The following is a 20141-nucleotide window of genomic DNA, read 5'->3' on the forward strand; positions in this document are numbered from 1 at the left end:
TTAGTTTAATACACGGAATTCCACTTAGTGAGCTGGAGCTCTAAAAAAGATTCGACATCAACACAGAAATATTAACCAGAATGCATAAAAATAGCTGCCATTTGATTTACAACAAAAATGCATGAAAAACCACATATTGCTACACTGTTAGGAAAAGGTATACTCTTCAAACTGGTACAGTATGAGAGGTAATTCTGTTAAAATAACTGTTTAATACTGCTCTTAGTTATATGACATACAAGGTCAGAGCTGCAGGTGAAGTCTCTGCTAGTGTAGCACAATGGGAACTTACATATTTCTAATATCGTAAGAGATAAAGGATCTATTTCAAGCATGTAAGATAAACTGCAACTTTATTTGCAAATTATCTAAGGAGTGATATATTTACCTTGACCTGGCTGCTGTAGGTATGTAAGTGCAGTGACAGCAAGAAGTAGTCTGGCTGCTAAGGTGTTTTCGGAAGCTGAGAACTATTTTCTCAATACTCTGCTTTGCTGTGAGGAGAAAATAAGCCAGCAACAAAACCACTTCTGTCTACATATGTGCCACAACTGAAATAACTGGTGTACGTGCACCTTCTATTGTTGACATTACATCTAAAGCGATAACTCATAAACCTTCATCTAAGCTGTGGTGTAAGCCACCATTAGATAAGTAAGGTGTGTACTCTTGTAAGAGCGCAGGTGCATTTCTCAACATCTCCTGAAAATGTCTGACTGTTGCTGCATGAATTTTTCTGTGTAGCACCAGAGGCCTGAAGAGATTGATGGGCTCTGCCCTGCATATCATCTCAGGAAGCTGGACTTCCTCTGGCACTTTATTATTCCCAATCAGAGCGTGGTTAAGTCTCTTCTCCTGCAGGCTCCTCTGCAAAAAGCTGAGCACATCCTGAAGTCTTGTCTCCAAACTCTCAGCCCCCCACAGAGAGGAGTGGGTGCTCAGCAACAAGTGCAACAGGGCGGTCTTTAAGTGGTAGTTAGTGAGGCCACTTTTTCCCGTGAGCCCTGACTGCTTTTTGTGGAGGAATGTTACAATCTGGAGGCAGTGTAAATGACAGGAATTTGGTGGAAGGCGTTTAGCAAAATGTTTTAGCAAATTCTTCTCGTAGACGGCAAAAGAGAGAGGCCAGTACGGGTCTGGGCAGCTGTCACAGTCTGATGGGAAGTGTGAGACAAAATAAGTGTCTGTATCCCCCAGCTGAACCACAGGGATGATGTTCATTACAATAACCTTCCCTGAGCGAAATCGGATCTTCAGAGCTCCAGCCGCATCCAGGTTGCGAAAGGTGACCTCAAAGTCGTATTTGTGAGCGATGCGTCCCCACGCTTTGGTCACAGAGATCTGAAACCACCTCATGACTTGATCTTTGGCTAAGAAATGTGTATTCTTGGAGCACAGCAGTTCATCTGGACTGTGGCCTGCTTTGACCGTGTCGTTCCTGCTATGCAACAGACAAAGCATATCCTCTCCCATGTTCGCCAAGCCGCAGAGGCAGCCCTCCTCATTCTCCCCAAACCTGGTCACCTTTACCATGCCACAGCCCTGCATGTCTGGAGGAATGTCACTAGAGCGGCTGCACCACAGATGGTACTGGAAGGAGTGTGGAACTGGAGGCGAGAAAGGCACTATGAGGTCGCACAGCAAAGGCTTGCACATCTTCCAAGACTCAAACATGCTTCCAATCCCCACAAAGTCACCCACTTCCATGTCTACCTCCCTGTTGCACACGCTCCGGAGTGATTCCAGCAAGTCATCGGCAAAGCCCACCGCAAACTCCCTCACCCTCCAGTTTTCATGAGCTGATGTGTACGTGCATTTGTCACAGAAGTTGTTCAGGATGTCTTTATCTAGTACCAACATCCTGGGTGTGATAGATCCACTCTCTGAATAGATGTCTTCATCCTCAACTGCACGGATTTCAGTATCAACAACATCCACCCTGCACATCTCGATAGCAAAGAATATTACAAAAGACAAAGTGCTCCAGATGTACCAACTATAATCCTCCTTGGAACTGCTTTCCTCCTGCTCAGAGTCCATCTGCAACAACTCTTTCTCCAGCTTGGCCTGCTCCATTTTCAGCATCTCCTCGTGCTCCTGCATGCGAGTCATTAGCTCCTCGTCCTGGTCCGGCAGAGTGGCATTTTCTTGTGGATAGAACAAAGGGTGGTTTAATATGGCAGCAGCCACCACCATGCACACTCGTGCGATGGCTCCCTGCATCTTCTGCTAGTTTCCAGCAAACACCTCACAGATGTTTGGGCAGCTGTAGTTTAAATCCTGGAGAGAGGACATAAAGAGTGTTTTTAGTGAACATACAAGTGCATATGAGGAAAAAATGAGCAGTTAGTAGTTACACTCAAAACAGAAAACAATATATACATATATAAATCTAGTTATGTTAATGAAGTGCTCCACCCATCAGTGGAAGCACAAAGTGTACCTCTAAATATAGAGGCAGTGTGCTGAGTGACGCACTCATCCCGTATCAGTCTGTGAAACACGGGAGGAAGGAAGATGAAGACCTTTAGAACATGCCCTTTTCTGATATCTGTATTTAGTTACTACACATTGTGCCTGTTAACATTCACATCCTGTTAACATTTCACCCAGCAAACAGTGAAACAGTGGCCTGTTTTAGAACAGTAAAGTCTGAAATGCAGCTAACATTGTGAAGGGTACTGACTGTGACTTATTCTCTTCTTTTCCTGGATGTCACCAGCTAATGCAATATACTGCTCAGAACAGGAAATTACATAAATGCCTTGCTTCTGCTCCAAGAATTTAACCCTAAGCATTGTTTTCATTCACTATTTATACTGTTGTGTCACATGACTGCAGCATACATGCTCAAATAGCCCAGGTTGTCTTTAATAAGTAATTGGTTACTTGCTTGTACATAAGATGTTAAACATCAGAAGCATCTATAAAGACAAAACTGAAAAAACTGTGCTAAAAAGGGGACTTCCCTTTACACGGGTAACAAGAAAAGGGAAGTCATCATGATCTCACTGTAACATGAGAAGATGAAGTGTTCTTAAAGTTTTAAAAAGACAGCATTAAAGGTGGAGTGAGGGAGGCCACAGAGCTGAGCCCGGGAAACTTCCCATGACTTACTCAGTCGGACGCTTTCCAACACATACATCGGTCCGTCCATCAAAACAAACACTGAGCCAGAAAGGAGGCCTGAGCTGGAGCTTATTTAAGATCACTGTTTGTTGCAGAGTATGACAACAAGATAAAGACAATATTCATATTAGCTACTCTCTCTTCATGGAATGAATTTGCCTGTGGCTCAGCAGTTTTACAGCAGAGGTTTTTGTTTTTGCATTTCAGTATTTACATATTTTCTGGAGTTATCTCTGACTCCACTTTTTGATGTAGTGTGTAATACCTGCTGCTCAGTATAGTGTTTTTATTCACCATAGCAACGATGTGACTATTCCCACTGTGTCCATCACTGTTTAAGTAACAGTGTAGGTATGACGTATAGCTGTGTAGTCGTGGCCTGGACTCAAACATGGTCACTGCCTCCGTTGTCTTAGCAACAAAATACAGAGCTGTTCATCACGGAAAAGTGTCTGAAGACAAACATTATTCCAGACACATGAGTCACCTCACAGCCTGCTAACAACCGCTACTCTGTGTGGAGCCTGAACACAACAGCGACCAGCTGAGGCGTTCACGGACATGCGATGCATTATTTGTAGGGAACACAATGTTTATTAGGTCGGACTCGCTCTTACCTAAAGTTAAAGAGAAGTAAAGATAAAGTTGGTACACTTACCTCTGTGGTGTTCATACGTGAGTGCATGATGGTGAAGTGAGAGCATCAGCAGCAGCCTCATGTGAACAACGCGGGTCTACAGTGTGTTTCACAGCTTCACGTTTCCTGTTAGTGAGCTCCACCCAAAGAGAGGAGAGAGGAGAGAGAGAGGGGCCAGCCTCCCCCGCTCTCACACAGCGGACACGGTGGAGCTGCCAGGGGCAAACTTCTCCTAGAGCCTATGCCTGTTTAAAAATTACTTTTTAATTAGTTGTTATAAATAAGGTGCAGAGGGGAAAAAGTTTGATGGTATACTTAAACCAAAGTTTTAAACTTAAGCTCATTTCGTTCCACATTCAGAATTCAAACGTTTAAAAAAATCATAAAACATGACGTAGCTACTGAAAGGTACGATAGATGTTAAATTGAGCTCCATCTCTTCATACACATGGGCATGACTCCAAAAGCACTGCCATAACATTGGTAGCGCCCCCTGGTGGCTGGCTGCAGTTATAGCTCATAAACCCTGCCTCCTTCATGTCAGGACAGAATGGACGGCACCAAACACTAAAGACTGCATTTAAGGATGGACGACAACAACAAATATAACAAATAAATGTGGCAACGATATACTTTTTTTTCATTTCACCCGTACCCGAATTTCCCCGAGGGACCTTCCCAAAGGGATCAATAAAGTATATTCTATCCTATTCTTCTTGTAATACTACCTTGTCAGCAGGCATGTAGACAGATAGCAGTGTCATCGTTTCACCACAAGAGGGCACCAAAGCCCTTCTGATCAATTACACATGCATCACATGCATGTTCCAAGATCTTCTCAAACGCAAGTTGTTTCTGAGCAGCAGCTTTTTTTCATCCTTTTAACCTTTATTTCCATGGCTTTAAAAAAGTCATCGGTTCACTGGTCTTTGTTAACATAGGCCTAGTAAATAAAAGTTTAAGCTTCAGGCATTGTAAAATGTCTAAAGATAGGCTACTTGTGAGCTTGTAATACAGGTCTCTGTTTATTATAGTGCACCAGCATTTCCAACAACTACTTGTACACGGTTATTTGAAGTGCATGACTAACCAAATTGTCAATATCCTGCAGGTGGTTCACACTGCATTGTGCGCAGCCGCGATATGAATGGGGATAAAAGCAAGCGAGAGATGGAGAAAGAAAGACTACCTGTCAAAAATGTAAAGTTATGAAGCCTTTTGACGGTGTGAAGAGGAACTCAGTCACTCACAGATCACTTTTACGTGTTTTTTTTTTTTAAGCAAGCGCAGGCTGGGTGTGTCTCATGAATGGGTCTGAGTGGTACACCCTCATCTCTTCCTCAGATCTGCTTCATTTCCCTTTTTTGAGGGCTTCCACGACGGAACATGAGACGCTCCTCTGAATAAATCTGCACTTTTTCAATATGCTGCGGATCATTGTTGAGTCCGCGAACGGGATCCCCAAAAAGAAACTTGGAAACCCAGATCCAATAGCTGCAGTTGTCTTTAGAGGTGAGGGGTGTCTTTATTACTTTGGTTTTTCTTTCCCTCTTCCTCTAGCTATATATATATCTTTGTAGTCTGATCACTCATGCACTTTGTTTTTCAATTTCATCTTCATTGTTGTCTTTTTTATTTCGGTTATCACGTTTCCCAGAGTCTGAGGTGAATATTTTGGCAGTGATTCATATATCAGACAGGTCATCCTTATATGGTCAAGATAACAGCATCTCCAAAGAACAGCATATCATACCCACAAGGCATGAGCTGTGTTTATTTCTAGATGCTTTACTCTGTTTTTTTAGAGGATTCAATGATTTAGTTTTTGTTTGAGACTGCTTTTTTAAAAAAATATTTATTGTCCTTACAGGAGAAAAGAAGAAAACCAAAGCAGTTGACAACGAATTGAATCCAGTTTGGAATGAAGTGAGTGATTAAAGTTATCTGTATGTTTTTTTTTTATTTTTATCTAAAGTATCTTGTGACCTGACATGTATTGTGCCCCTCCCTGTGATCACAGGTCCTTGAGTTTGACCTGAAGGGCTCTGCTTTGGATGAATCTTCATTCATTGACGTGATTGTGAAAGACTATGAAACAATCGGAAAAGACAAGTATGTATAAGGACGTGTCCACAGCTGTATAAGTCTGTATTTGTATTGTTGTGGTAAAGACTGATGGTGGTGACTGAAAGGGAAAAAACCTCCGCCCTGGTCAGCTCGTCCTCTGTGATTAGAAACAGTGACTGTGCTTCACAGCAGTTATACTTTGATGACTCCTGCTTAAAACAGTGTTATTATGATCTTTTCCTAAGGAGCAGAGCAGCATGTTGTAACATTTGTGAGCTGTACATGTGCAGCAGACACCGTGACTGTGTTTGAACTTGCTGTACAGAAGGTGCTTTATCTCTCTCACAATAAAGCTCCTGCTCTGTGAAGGAATGCTGCCTTAAAAGGGAAAAAAAAGCTTTCTCAGACTTATACTGTGTGATTTATTGCCTTTGCTTGATTTAATTTGGTCACACTTAAAAACAATGCAAGCTTCTTTTATCTTAACCTTTAGAGTCATAACATTTCCTCTGAATCACTGCAGTGACTGATTGTTTAGAGTATACATTTCTCTGACAAAGGCATGGGAGGTGGGAGGTGGTTGTCTACCTCAGCCACTTAACTATTTCTTTTTTCGTGATCCCTCCCTGCAAACACGTGAGTCTGAATAAGAGAGCTTGCGCTGGCTTGTCATTGACACATCAGCGATGTGCCTGTAACAGCCTTCTGCACACAAAATGAGACAGAATGGAAATTCACACCGTTTGCTGCCAACACACCTCAAGAACAAGACGTGACTAAGACAGAGAAAGAGGAATATCTATTCTGTGGCATAATCAAGATGAACTGTAATCAGCCCCTCGGCTGGCAGTGTTGACATTTTACTTCCTTTATTTTTTTAAATTCAGCTATGTTTAGAAACCAAAAACTAATTACTCAAAACTGTGCAAAGAAAAAAAACATGCTATCTTTCACTACTCCATTGATTCTGCAAGAGATACTTAGAAAGAAAAGAAAGAGAGCCTGAAGATGACTGGGTCTGTTCTCATGTTGCTTTCTCAAGGCCTGTTTTCCTGAATCTTTGGCTCTATATTTAAACTGGGTGCATAGCTGTGGTACATGTTAATAAGTTCCATCTTTATAGGTTTTCCTCTTGTACTTTTTAAACCTCTTTTGAACCAGCTTGTCCTTGCCACATATTTGTGCACATAGAAAACACAACAGGAGCCATTCAATTTAGAATATTTACAGAATACCTGTATTGAACCCCTGTGACATCTTTTAATAACTGGAATGATGGCGGCACATTATAATTTGTGACATTTTGTGACATTTTGAACCGTTAATCCCAGGTTAATCACTTCTCTTTTATATGCATGGGGACAATGTAGGTGGAGTTGGGTTTTTCAAAAGTGAAGAAATGAAACGGGGAAGTCCAGTTACAGTCATTCATGGTTACTGTTACCATCGCAGGATGTATAACTCCATAACATTCTTTTGCTTTTCAGATTTATTGGCTCTGCAAAAATCTCATTGAGGGACCTTGCCAGTGGTCAAGTGAAGTCCCTCCCATCTAAGAATGTGCCACTGATCAATGTGAAACAACAGCCTATTGGGGTGATACATACAAATACAGAATCAATTGCATGCACATACATATGAATTATTTACAGTTGTAGAATCATCACTTACATCTAGAGACTATAGCTAATTATTAATGTGTTACTTTGCAGGCAACCATCAATTTACTCATTGGATATGAGCCACCTGCCAACTCTGCTCCAAACCTCAATGATCAGTCTGAAGGAGACATGCCTCCTGTGGATGGTGGTAATAAGCCTACAGTTAACTTGTTCCAGTAAAGAGTTGGAAAGTTGGAGTATTGATTTTAGGTAATTATCTGGCTTTTCATCACAGCAGTGAGTGAGGAGGGTGATGAAGGAGAGGCAGACATCGAGGGAGGAGGTCAAGGGGGAAGTCCAGCTTTACCAAACCAGCCCAGGAAGCCCAGCCATAAGCCACTCCGTCTCAGCCGCAAGAAGCACAGAGCCCTGGCCCACAAGCCTCAGGATTTTCAGGTATTCTTTATAAACTCTGCTCCTACAGCAACAAGTACAGGCATCACCATATAGACTGTGTATCAAAACATTAATCTCTCTACGGGAAATGTATTTGAGCAGGCTTGTGTGACCACTGATTAAGTTGGTATTGAGTCAATGGCACCTTTTCAGAAAAGACCCAGGTAAATTGTGTCACTGTTTGTTCAGCTGTCTTGTTAATTGCAATGACCAGATTCGAGTCCGAGTCATCGAGGGTCGACAGCTGCCTGGCAACAACATCAAACCAGTAGTTAAAGTGAACGTATGTGGACAGACACACAGGACAAGAATTAGACGAGGAAACAACCCATTCTTTGATGAGGTAAAGAGGCCGTCAGCACGCAAAAGTACTCCGCTTGTTCAGAAATGGGGTTTGCCTTGCTTGTCTCTTTTAACACTCTTATATTCTTTCTTAGCCATGTAATCCCTTTGAGCTTCAGTGGCCTTCTTTGCAGATTGACACTCACAGCTTTTGCTTGCACCTTATCCTCTTAATGCATCAAGAATCTATCTCTAGAAACTTGTGTAAGTTCCATAATTACTACAAGTGCTGATACCTAATGTATCCAGTGACCACAGGCTTATTTAATCTCATCTCTTCTACTCCTCAGATGTTTTTCTACAATGTCAACATGCTCCCCTCTGAACTGTTTGATGAGAGCATTAGTCTGCGGGTATGTATACTGCTTGTTGTTTCTGGGAAAATGAAACTACCATATGTTGAAATAAAGTTACATTCAAATTGTATATATTTTTCTTCACAGGTGTATGACTCATTTTCCCTCAGAGCTGATAGTCTAATGGGAGAGTTCAAGGTCTGCACAGTCAACTATTTTTAGTCTAACCTTGGTGTAATTTCATCTTCACATTTGATTGTTTTTTCCTGGAAAAATCTAGGTGGATATTGGCTACATCTATGAAGAACCTGGTCATGCCATAATGAGAAAATGGCTCCTCCTAAGTGATCCAGATGACACCAACTTGGGGGCAAGAGGTTACCTGAAAGTCAGCATAATTATTGTGGGCACTGGAGATGAGCCACCAGTACGAAAACCTCCTGACCTACAAGATAATTTCTTTCTGTTAAAACAACAACAGGGACAAACTCTCCTCTCCTCTCCTCTCCTCTCCTCTCCTCTCCTCTCCTCTCCTCTCCTCTCCTCTCCTCTCATACAGACTGAGAGAAGAGACGTAAGTGATGAGCAGGATGACATAGAGAGTAATCTGTTAGTGCCGGCTGGTGTCACCATGCGTTGGGCCACTCTGAACCTGAAAGTCTATCGTGCTGAAGACCTGCCACAGAGTAAGTGCAGCCTCTTCTGTCTCAAGTCTGTTCAAGAAAACTTTATTTAAAGAGGGCTTTGTGTTGCAGTGGATGATGCCTTCATTCAGACGGTCAAGCAAGTCTTTGGAGGGGATGGAGACAGGAAAAACTTGGTGGATCCATTTCTGGAAGTCAGCTTTGCTGGGAGGAAGGTATTTTGTATTACATGTTTATTTAAACATAAACATTTTAGTTGTTACTTGTGTGTGAATATTTCTCATTTTCCTGTTTTAGCTGCACACCAAAATAATTGAGAAAAACGCTAATCCAGAGTGGAATCAGCTCATCAATCTTCAAGTCAAAGTAAGAAAGTTACATATAATTAAATTAAATGTAATTACATTTAAAATTCAAACAACATTGTAACAAATGACCTCTGTGTCTGTAGTTCCCATCCATGTGTGAAAGCATCAAGTTGACCATGTATGACTGGTAAGAGCTGATATTCACTCACAGACAGCGGCACTGGTGAAACTTTCTCCTTCAATATTTGACACGTATTTGTTTTCATCAGGGATCGTTTGACTAAGAATGATGCCATAGGAACCACATTTCTGAATCTGAGCAAAATGTCTTCCTCTGGTGGAGAGATTGAAGGTGATTTTTGTTGTGTGTTGTATTTCCATGTTTACTGCTTATACTAACCATTTCTATGTTCATTATATGTTAACTGTGTGTTGTGTTAGCTGTTCCATGTTGTGGTGTGTCTCCCTTCACCTCTTAGTGAATCTAGTGAATCTAGTTAGTCTGGGATGTGCCTCCTTTTAATGAACAAGCTCTATTAAAAACAGAAAAATTGTCCCGTCTTTTTTCTCACCCCTATATGTGTTTTTTTTTTATTTAAAACAGACGCACAAGCTGAAAATTCCAGTGCTGTCTCTGAATGTACGTACAAAATCAGCATTCCTCATTTGTGTTCTGCACTAATATTGTGTTCTGCACTGTAGGGAGTGTTAACTGTCTGCTTCTGAGCTATTGTCATTACATCATTTTACACAGTATCTTGGTTTTTAAATGGAGGCCCTGTGTGTTACAGTGAGCACTGCAGCATCAGAGGTCGGTTTCCTCCCTGCCTTTGGGCCCTGCTATGTCAACCTGTATGGTAGCCCAAGAGAATTCACTGGCCTACCAGACCCATATGAGGATCTAAACTTTGGCAAAGTAAGACATCCCATCAGTTTGGTATTATAAGAGTGTGGATGCATTGTTTTGTTACATTTTTATATATGATTTCTTTTATTCATTTTGATCTTTTCCAGGGAGAAGGGGTTGCATACAGAGGGAGGGTTCTCGTTGAGCTGTCCACTCAGTTGGATGGAAAGGTTGATAAGAATGTGGATGACATCTCCAGTGATGACATCCTTGTGGCACAGGTATGAATTAACTGCTGTAAACTTACTGTAAGTTAAAAAACAAAAAAACAACAAGTCTTTGGTTCCTAACTTCTAATACTGTTGCATCCTCCATCCATCCAGAAATATCAGCGTAGGAGAAGGTACTCGCTATGCGCTGTTTTCCACAGTGCCTGCATGCTCCAAGAGCCAGGAGAGCCCATCCAGTTTGAGGTCAGCATTGGTAACTACGGTAACAAGCTGGACTCCACCTGCAAGCCCCTGGCATCCACCACCCAGTACAGCTTTGCTGTGTTTGATGGTATGAAATAATGTTGTCAGTATTATCTTGCCACACTAAGTCTGTGCCCCGATAGTCTGTGGTCAGCTCCACAGCATGTGTTTAAACCAATAGTGTGTGTGTATTCCACAGGTAATCACTACTATTACCTACCCTGGGCTGACACTAAGCCTGTAGTAATTCTCACGTCATACTGGGAAGACATCAGCCACCGCCTGGACTCTGTCAATGTCCTCCTCTTCGTTGCTGACAGACTGGTGAGAATAGGTCACAGTGGAACATTAGTGCAACTTGTTCTTTAGTGTTGCACATGTCTACACAGGCTGTGCTGCTAATTTATTTCATGTCTTTGTAATTTATTGTAGGAGTCTCATCTTACATCTCTGAAAACAGCCATCCTAGCCAAAATGCCTGAGACACGCCTGTTAGAGATTTGGCTCAAACTCATCAACCACATGATAGAGGACCTAAACAGGTAATACCATAAAGACCTGTGGGATGCATTGGTGTGAGGTCAGCTTTATTTTCAGATTGTTCAGTTGCTTTCTGTCACCAGATACATTATGTTTTTTGGTTGTCCATCTGCTTTTGTGGTTCTTGAATATTAAGAATTTTTTGACATAATTTTAAATGTACCCTTGGACTCAAGCATAAACAGATTATACTCTGTGGGTCAAAGGTTATGATCTCTGATCATGTTTGTGCCATTCCTCACAATTTGATGGTCAAGAGTCATTGTGACTAAAGCTGAAAGTTGAGTAAATTATGGAAGAAATGTACACAAAATTCTATATGGATACATAATAAAAATCAAGTGGTGACATTGTATATTGTATATCTACTTGTTTTAGAAGAACAGTCTTCATTACATATAATATATGTCTGGGCAGGTGTGACTGTAAACCTGACTTGTTTAGCATAGGCATATTACCACAAGATGCTAAATTGTAGTTTTACACTGTGACAGTCTCCAGCTTCCAACACTGGAGGGTCATTCCAACATCACAGCACTAGACCTCCAAATGAAGAATCTGCGTGATGCTGCTGTGGGCAGTATCCTACAGATGGCCAGTCGCATGAAAGAAGAGGCCACAGATGTCAAGGCAACCATCAGTGACATTGAAGACTGGTTGGAGAGAATTAAACAGCTGGCAGAAGAGGTCAGGAACATTATATTGTTTACTGGATGATATCTCGTTATGTAGCTGAAAAAAATAAGTAAGTATCTGAAATGTCTTCATCAGCCTCAGAACAGCATGCCAGATGTGATTATATGGATGCTGAGAGGGGAGAAGAGGGTGGCTTATGCACGGGTGCCAGCCAACCAGATCCTGTTCTCTGACTTCAGTGAACAGGCTTGTGGCAAACACTGTGGAAAGACCCAGACCATCTTCATGCAGGTATGAGACCAAACAACCTACAATCAAAGTAGTCATTTTTATGGTTATCTCACTCACGTCTTTATTGGTCTGTCAGTACCCCATGGACAAACAGAGAAGTGTGAAGATCCCCGTTCAGCTGCGTGTCAACATGTGGCTCTGCCTCTCTGCCCATGAAAAGAAATTCAACAGCTTCTCAGAGGGAAACTTTAGCGTGTATGCAGAAATGGTAGGGTATCTACACAAACACTTCACTCTGTAAAAAAATACATAAATGAATAAAAATACACATTTCTGATTCTCCTTCTGCAGTATGAGAACCAGGCTCAGGTATTTGGGAAGTGGGGAACCACCGGCCTGGTTGGTCGCCACAAATTCTCAGACGTGACTGGAAAGGTGAAACTCAAACAGGAGCGCTTTCTGCCACCACGTGGGTGGGATTGGGAGGAAGACTGGTTTGTTGACCCAGAGCGATGGTGAGTTTAAGAGACTTAACTGTTATAGATGGATAGGAGGATGGATTGAGATTTTTGTTTATATTTAAGTATCTTCCATTTCTTCTATAAGTTCCACCATCTTAACCAAAGAGGATCTCACCAAATTAGAGAGAACAAATTCTGCTGTGACTGCATTTATAAAAATGCATAAAAATTGCACCCTGTCACCATATAAACTTCATTTATCCACCTCGGTCATAGACCCCCTCATTCTTCTGCAGATATGGGATTCCAGCTTTAACATCTTTAACCTTATTTTGGCCCTTAAATTTACACACATTCACATAAATATGATTTAAAATCAAATTTTAGTTTTCATCATGAAGCCTGTTAAAGCACAACTTTTAGGTATTTACCATAAATGTGCCAGGCACCGTTTAGAGATTTATCATTAACACAATTACAGGAAATGAAGGGAATTGGAATGGAATTTTGGCAACTGTCAATGTTTGGTTTAAGGAGGTTTCTTTCCCTCCCTTTGTGGCTCCTAATATTGAAGTGCTTACATTCTCCCACCGAGACTCATGTAAATACTTAAGTCCCTGAAGCCTTGGCTGCTCTGGTTTGTTTATAGTGGTCCCACATAGCTCCTGTTTGACTCACCTGTATGCTGTGCTGCTGCTTTCTAAAGTCTGTTGACAGAAGCAGATGCCGGCCACACCGAGTTCACAGATGAAGTCTTTCAAAATGAAACACGTTTTCCTGGTGGCGAGTGGAAAGCTGCTGCAGAGCCATACACAGATGTGGTACGATGTGCTACTTTCACCTACATTACATAATTATTTACTATAATAATCAATCAGTGTATCACTAAATTTATGAATGCCTGTGTGTCTGTGTGTGTTGCATAGAATGGTGAAAAAGCTCTAAGTCCAGGAGAGTTTGAGTGTCCACCTGGATGGAGCTGGGAGGATGACTGGAGCTTTGACAGCAACAGAGCTGTAGATGAGAAAGGTAACAAGTGAAATATGACATCACAATCTTCATTATACTTTTATGTCTGAAATACTGTGCTTATTTTAACATGTGTGTATTTTTGCACTAAGGTTGGGAATATGGAGTTACCATTCCCCCCGATGATAAACCCAAATCCTGGGTTGCAGCAGAGAAGATGTATCACATCCACCGCAGAAAGAGACTCATAAGACCGAGAAGGAAGACATCTGATAAAGCGGCTTCTGCTGAGGTAAGGAACAGCGACTGGGTTGAGTCAAAACAGTAGATTTTGGCACAGCATGTCATTGTTTTCATGTCCTTGCTTTTGCTTCAGAGACGAGAACCAGGGGAAGGCTGGGAATACTCTTCCCTGATTGGCTGGAAGTTCCACAGGAAGGAGCGCTCCTCAGACACATTCCGCCGCCGCCGCTGGAGGAGGAAGATGGTCCCATCTGACTGCATCGGGGCCTCAGCCATCTTCAAACTAGAGGGGGCATTAGTGAGTCTTGCTTAACAACTCTGAGTAATTTTGCTAAATATGTATCTTCAGTGTGCCCCCAAAAAGCAGTTGTCATGGCAACAGTACTCTATGCCATTTAAGGCCACATCCTGTCATTATATTCCCTGTTGTTCATGTCAGCTGTTGACACAGAACTCAGGAAGTTTATTTCAGTTCTGCATTTTTCAATAGGGTGTTGATGTTGATGAGAAGGCCTGCAAAACGGATGCAGCCAAACTATTTGGTGCCAACACACCCACTGTTTCCTGCCACTTTAACCGTAAGTAGCTGGGTCTGATAAAATTAATTCCTGGTCTTTAAACCCTACTTCCTGGCTGCTCTTAGTGCAAGATAACATTGATATCTGGAGGTCTGCAAAAATCAGAAAAATACATGGCTTATCAGGTGTCATATGAGTTGAGGTTTGACATGTTGATACAAATGATTTTCCTGCAGGGTCTTACATTTACCATCTGAGAGTGTACATTTATCAGGCAAGAAACCTCTGTGCAATGGACAAAGACAGCTTCTCAGGTAAACGATTAAAGTCTCAATATGAGCAGACAAACCCCACTCAGAAGAAATCAATCTTTTTTTCTCTTTTCCTCTCCAGATCCCTATGCCCATGTGTCATTTCTGCATATGAGTAAGACCACAGAGGTCATAAGGGCTACACTGAACCCCACATGGGATCAGACTCTCATTTTTGAGGACATTGAAATCTACGGAGACCCGCGGACCATTGCCCAAAACCCCCCTGATGTGGTGCTGGAGCTGTATGACAGTGATCAAGTGGTGTGTTCACTTTACCAAATGTCTGATAAATCACATAATCACAGACAGAAAATAAACTGGGAGTCGAGTTTGTGTTGCTGTAAGCTGTATGCTTTATCTATTAGGGTAAAGATGAGCCCATGGGTCGCTGCACGTGCTCCCCCATGGTCAAACTGAACCCTGGTGTGGCTCTCAGTCCTAAGCTGCTGTGGTTCCCTGTCACCAAAAAAGGTCGCAATGCAGGAGAGGTACTGCTTGCTGCTGAGCTTCTTCTCAAGGACAAGGTACAGAAGACACTGAAAGGAAGCAGATATGGTGTAGTGAAGCCTCATAGACAACACAATAACTGTATTCCCTTTACCCTAAAGGCAAATGAAGGGGATCTGCCTCTGGTGCCTCCCCGACGTGGGGAGAAACTCTACATGGTTCCTCAGGGAATCAGGCCAGTAGTGCAGCACACTGCGATTGAGGTACACTTTCAAGCTTTCAGCTCCTTTAAATACTTACTGCACCCATGGCATGATCAGACATGATCAGCCCAACCCAAGATCCCTTCCTTTAACTTAACTCATAGTAGTCCTTTAATGCCAATGCTGTGTTAATGTTTTTATTTGACCCCAGGTCTTGACTTGGGGTTTGAGGAACATGAAGACCTACCAGTTGGCCACAGTCTCCTCTCCCAGTTTGATAGTGGAATGTGGTGGTGAGATCGTTCAAACTGGTCTAATCAAAAACTTCAAAAAGAACCCCAACTTTCCCGGATCTGTGCTTCTCCTCAAAGTGGTACTAAGCCTTGAACTTTCTAAACTTGCTATACACACAGATTTAATTGAATTATTGCTGACACGGCCTGTTTACCTGCTCGCTCGCCTAGCCGCTTCCCAAAGAGGAGATGTACACCCCTCCCATTGTGCTGAAGGTAATCGACCACAGACCGTTTGGAAGGAAACCTGTTGTGGGTCAGTGCACCATTGACTGTCTGGAGAAATACCGCTGTGACCCGTTTCGTCTCAGCAATGAAGCCTGCATGTCTGCAAGAGGTATTCATACATAAGCATTAGTTTTATAGACACATCGCTTCATACAGTGGAGTGGAGGTTTATTATTCTCCTCCAAAATCTTTACAGTGGCAATGATAACTGCTGCCCAGGGAGATGTTGTTATAGAGATTGATGAGAGACCCATCATGAAAACTGAGGTAAATACAAAACAGACACAAAAGTACTGTGGCCAGATTTTAACATCTACTTCTTTGTATTGATAAGAATTCCCTTTTCTCTTACCTATTTGCAGCTTCAAACAGAAAAGGTGAGATTCTCTCCTTTTACAGTGTTTCTGCTGATAGATCCCACCTCTGAAAATATTAAGTTTGTCGTTATTTTCTCTTGTGTAGGAGGTGGAGGCTGTAGACTGGTGGAGTAAGTTTTATGCCTCTGTTGGAGAGCAGGAAAAATGTGGACCTTATCTACAAAAGGGATACGACAAGTTGCAGGTGACAACATGTACCCACCACAAAAAACAAACTGATATAATCTGTTCTTGTCTGTTGGCTATAACTTTCAGACCAGGCTGCGACAAAAACAATTTGCCATGAGCAGTTTTAAAGACGTTTTAGTAGTCTGTTCTAAAAAATAAATAAAGAAAACAAGAAAGAAAAAAATGCAATGTTTTCTGTGAAATTTTCTAGCCCCTGTTTTGTGATTGTTTTTAGGTGTTTAACTCTGAATTAGAAGAGCTCGAAGAGTTCCAGGGACTGACTGATTTCTGCAGCACTTTTAAACTTCGGCGAGGAAAGAACGAAGATGATGAAGATGATCCCACAGTGGTGGGAGAGTTCAAGGTAAGGTGTGACTGTCACTGTTGTCACTGCAGCTTTCCATAGTAGCTGCACTATGGTAAAAGCAACAGCTCTCTTTCCTTCCCTGTCTGTTTCTGCCATCTTGTGGATATTTCAAGAATTTCAATTAAATGGAGTGAATGTAATTAGGCAGCTACAAAATGCTACAGCCTTTGAAGGGATGATTTGCAAACAATGTGGTAGTTATGTTACTAAATCTTTAATCACCTCTTGTTTTATATGCGTCTGATACTAAATAAATGATCATTTTGATTTGGTGTGCGCCAGGGCTCTTTCAAGATTTATCCACTGCCTGATGACCCTGGGATGCCAGCTCCACCTCGCCAGTTCACAGAGCTTCCTGAGAGTGGACCACAAGAGTGCCTGATCAGAATATATGTGGTGCGCTGCATCGACCTGCAGCCCAAAGACACAAATGGGATGGTGAGTTTGACCCCTGCAGCTGTTTTGTAGCATCAAGAAGATTATGATTAAGAAGTAACTGATGATTCTGAAGTAAGTATCTTTCTACTTCTCTTGACAGTGTGACCCATATATTAAGATTGCACTGGGGAGGAAAACACTGGATGACAGAGATAACTACAAACCAAACACCCTTAATCCAGAGTTTGGGAGGTGAGTTGGTTGTTTTTCATTATCTAGGAACATACAGTGAAAGAAATACTCAAAATGCTTTCCTCCATTGATGTCCAGGATGTTTGAGCTGTCCTGCTTCTTGCCTCAAGACAAGGATCTCAAGATCTCTGTGTATGACTATGACTTACTGAGCCGCGATGAAAAAGTGGGTGAGACTGTCATCGATTTGGAGAACAGACTTCTGTCACGTTTCAGACCCTGCTGTGGCCTGCCGCAGTCCTACTGTGTGTAAGTATGTACTTTTTGTGCACGTGAAGAATGAACAGGAAAACAAAAACACAGCTAACATGCTGGAAAAGTCCATTGACTTGTTTGATTTGAACTTTAACACCCAACCTGGGTGGAACGAACACACTAATTGCTAATTTGCTGTGGTAAAATGAGATGTCCAAGGCTTTATTGGGTCCATTTTCTTGCAGCTCCGGGATCAATAAGTGGAGAGATCAACTGAAACCTTCACAGATCCTCCAAAATGTAGCCAAAGTGAGGGGAGTCTCTCCTCCACAAATAGATGGAGATGGCAGCTCATTGTTTTTCTCAGGAAAACAATACAACCTGGAGTCAAGCTCTGTAGTCCACCCACACTTGGGCCCAGCAAGAGAGAGACTGGCCCTGGATGTCCTCAGAAACCAAGGCTTGGTGCCGGAACACGTGGAGACCAGAACCCTGTACAGCTCACACCAACCAAATCTGTCCCAGGTTAAATTGCAGAATACATTTAGAAGCTGTAGATTTACAATAAGAACTCTGGAAATATAGTGAATATCTTTCCATTTCTTTTTTCCTCTAACACAGGGACGAATTCAAATGTGGGTGGACATCTTTCCCAAGAGCCTTGGCCTGCCTGGACCTCCTTGTGATATCACTCCACGCAAAGCCAAGAAGTATGACATGACACAATAGTTATGTCCTAACATGATGCACTGAAGGATAAGCAGTATAACAGTGTGTTTAACACAGGTTCTCCTTGCGGGCCATCATCTGGAACACAACTGATGTCACTCTGGACGAAACAAGCATCACTGGAGAAAACATGAGCGATATCTATGTTAAAGGGTACATAGTGCTCTGTACTTACAACATATGTATGTATGGGCTCCTATATACCTCATTTAAAACACTATTATTTTTTTCAGATGGATGCCAGGAATGGAGGAGAACAAACAGAAGACTGATGTTCACTACAGATCCCTGGATGGAGATGGAAATTTCAACTGGAGGTTCATCTTTGGGTTTGAGTACTTGCCTGCAGAACAGCTGTGCGTTGTCTCAAGGAAGGTAAGTAAGGTTACTAACTAGAAGCAAAGTATTGGCCTTTGTAATGACATTAGTTTCACAGGTAAGGATTTAAACTTTTTTTGCAGGAGCATTTTTGGAATCTGGACAAAACTGAATTTAGGATTCCTCCTAAACTGATCATCCAGATATGGGACAATGACAAATTCTCCTTGGATGACTACTTAGGTGAAACAGTGTTGTTGTTCACACCTATTTATGCCATGTATGGCATGTGTGGAACAGAAATACTTAAACATATTTTGCACACAGGTTCAGTTGAGCTGGATCTACTCAATCTGATCCCTCCTGCTAAAACCCCAGAAAAGTGCACCCTGAAGATGCTGCCAGGAATGCCGGGATCCAATTCAGCTAAAAAACCACAACCCAACTCACTCTTCTTCCAGAAGTCTGTGCGAGGCTGGTGGCCATGTGCAATTGAGCAGGATGGAAAACCCATGCTTGGTGTATGTTCTTGGCACAAACATTTGTATAATGTTTTTTTTTTTGATTTCTTGTTTGAAGCTGAGTTTCAAAATGTTACAGGGGAAGGTGGAGATGACACTAGAAATAGTAGAGGAGAAGGAAATGGAGGAAAGACCTGCTGGAAAGGGCAGAGATGAGCCCAACATGAACCCCAAACTGGAGCCACCTAAGTATGAATATAGCTGTCAAAGATAAAACTATATGTTTTTACTTTTAATATTAATGTTGCTATCTATCTCCATTTAACAGTCGTCCGGACACTTCATTCTTCTGGTTTACAAATCCATGTAAGACCATGAAATTCATAGTGTGGCGCAGATTCAAGTGGATCTTCATCGGGGTGATTCTACTTCTGCTGGTTGTCTTGTTCCTTGGGATCTTGTTCTACTCCCTACCTGTAAGACCCTTCAGTTTGCAAATATTTTCTTTTTTTTGTTTTACCAAAAGCTCAATAACTGATTTACATAAAACATATTTGATCTAAAACAATTCTGTTTTTTAATCCACAGAATTACATCTCAATGAAGATTGTGAAGCCTTTCTCCTGAGAAGAACTGTGGAACCTCTATGTATCAAACTGCTGCAAATTCTACAGACATTGTCACTACTCATAAATATGAAATAACTTTCTATGCTGATGCTATAGCAGGCTGATACTAATATTTTCAGTAACAACACATAATTCACATAATCAGAGGTATCTATTGTTTTGTCTGTTTTATTGGTTTCGTATATAAATCAATAATTATGTTTATGTTGATATAAGAAAACTCCAGTTAAATAAAAAGTCCAGTTAAAAAAAATCATTATATTGTTTGGTATTCTGTTTTAAGATTGGTTCAACTAAAACCCACATCAGTACATCTAATTTAAGCTAGTATTGTCAACACTAAGAAGATGCAATGATTAGATTAATATTTGTACTTCAATTCCA

The 20141-nt window shown here is 41.6% G+C and overlaps 2 protein-coding genes across 7 annotated transcripts; one reads left to right on the forward strand and one right to left on the reverse strand.

The window, feature by feature from the left end:
* Positions 1–16: 16 nt before the first annotated feature.
* Positions 17–3906, reverse strand: itprip (inositol 1,4,5-trisphosphate receptor interacting protein). Its single transcript, XM_028422939.1, has 2 exons — positions 3788–3906; positions 17–2280 (listed from the first exon to the last, which is right to left on the reverse strand). The coding sequence occupies exon 2, from the start codon at positions 2221–2223 to the stop codon at positions 610–612; it is 1614 nt and encodes a 537-aa protein (XP_028278740.1). The 5' UTR covers positions 2224–2280; positions 3788–3906; the 3' UTR covers positions 17–609.
* Positions 3907–4963: 1057 nt separating this feature from the next.
* On the forward strand, positions 4964–19981 carry myofl (myoferlin like). Of its 6 annotated transcripts, XM_028423916.1 has the most exons (52): positions 4966–5278; positions 5637–5692; positions 5787–5878; positions 7321–7429; positions 7546–7642; positions 7730–7890; positions 8105–8233; positions 8523–8585; positions 8676–8726; positions 8809–8955; positions 9088–9214; positions 9284–9387; positions 9470–9538; positions 9624–9667; positions 9750–9832; positions 10085–10120; positions 10272–10396; positions 10495–10608; positions 10711–10888; positions 11000–11124; positions 11233–11342; positions 11835–12027; positions 12112–12267; positions 12344–12475; positions 12559–12722; positions 13375–13489; positions 13595–13697; positions 13790–13929; positions 14014–14178; positions 14371–14458; positions 14635–14712; positions 14792–14973; positions 15078–15236; positions 15321–15422; positions 15574–15735; positions 15827–15992; positions 16080–16150; positions 16246–16260; positions 16346–16444; positions 16664–16792; positions 17078–17233; positions 17334–17425; positions 17504–17674; positions 17866–18145; positions 18242–18330; positions 18407–18502; positions 18583–18724; positions 18811–18910; positions 18995–19188; positions 19268–19377; positions 19457–19604; positions 19717–19980. In XM_028423916.1, exons 1-52 carry the CDS (start codon positions 5191–5193, stop codon positions 19753–19755), a joined length of 6144 nt encoding a protein of 2047 aa, XP_028279717.1. In that variant the 5' UTR covers positions 4966–5190; the 3' UTR covers positions 19756–19980. The 6 variants fall into 6 exon arrangements, with proteins under 6 accessions (XP_028279715.1, XP_028279714.1, XP_028279716.1 ...); XM_028423914.1 differs by having other exon boundaries at positions 4964–5278; positions 7546–7639; positions 15078–15422; positions 19717–19981; XM_028423913.1 differs by having other exon boundaries at positions 4965–5278; positions 15078–15422; positions 19717–19981.
* The last annotated feature ends 160 nt before the right edge of the window (positions 19982–20141 follow it).

The sequence above is a fragment of the Parambassis ranga genome, chromosome 15 (genome assembly GCF_900634625.1).
Source record: "Parambassis ranga chromosome 15, fParRan2.1, whole genome shotgun sequence".
Lineage (NCBI taxonomy): Eukaryota > Metazoa > Chordata > Actinopteri > Ambassidae > Parambassis > Parambassis ranga.

Coding starts and splice junctions, on each gene's coding strand:
- myofl (XM_028423913.1), top strand. CDS start 5,191: ATGCTGCGGATCATTGTTGAGTCCGCGAACGGGATCCCCAAAAAGAAA. Junction 12,028..12,111: donor TTAAACAGCTGGCAGAAGAG/GTCAGGAACATT, acceptor TGTCTTCATCAG/CCTCAGAACAGCATGCCAGA. Junction 13,930..14,013: donor ATAAAGCGGCTTCTGCTGAG/GTAAGGAACAGC, acceptor CTTTTGCTTCAG/AGACGAGAACCAGGGGAAGG.
- itprip (XM_028422939.1), bottom strand. CDS start 2,223: ATGCAGGGAGCCATCGCACGAGTGTGCATGGTGGTGGCTGCTGCCATA.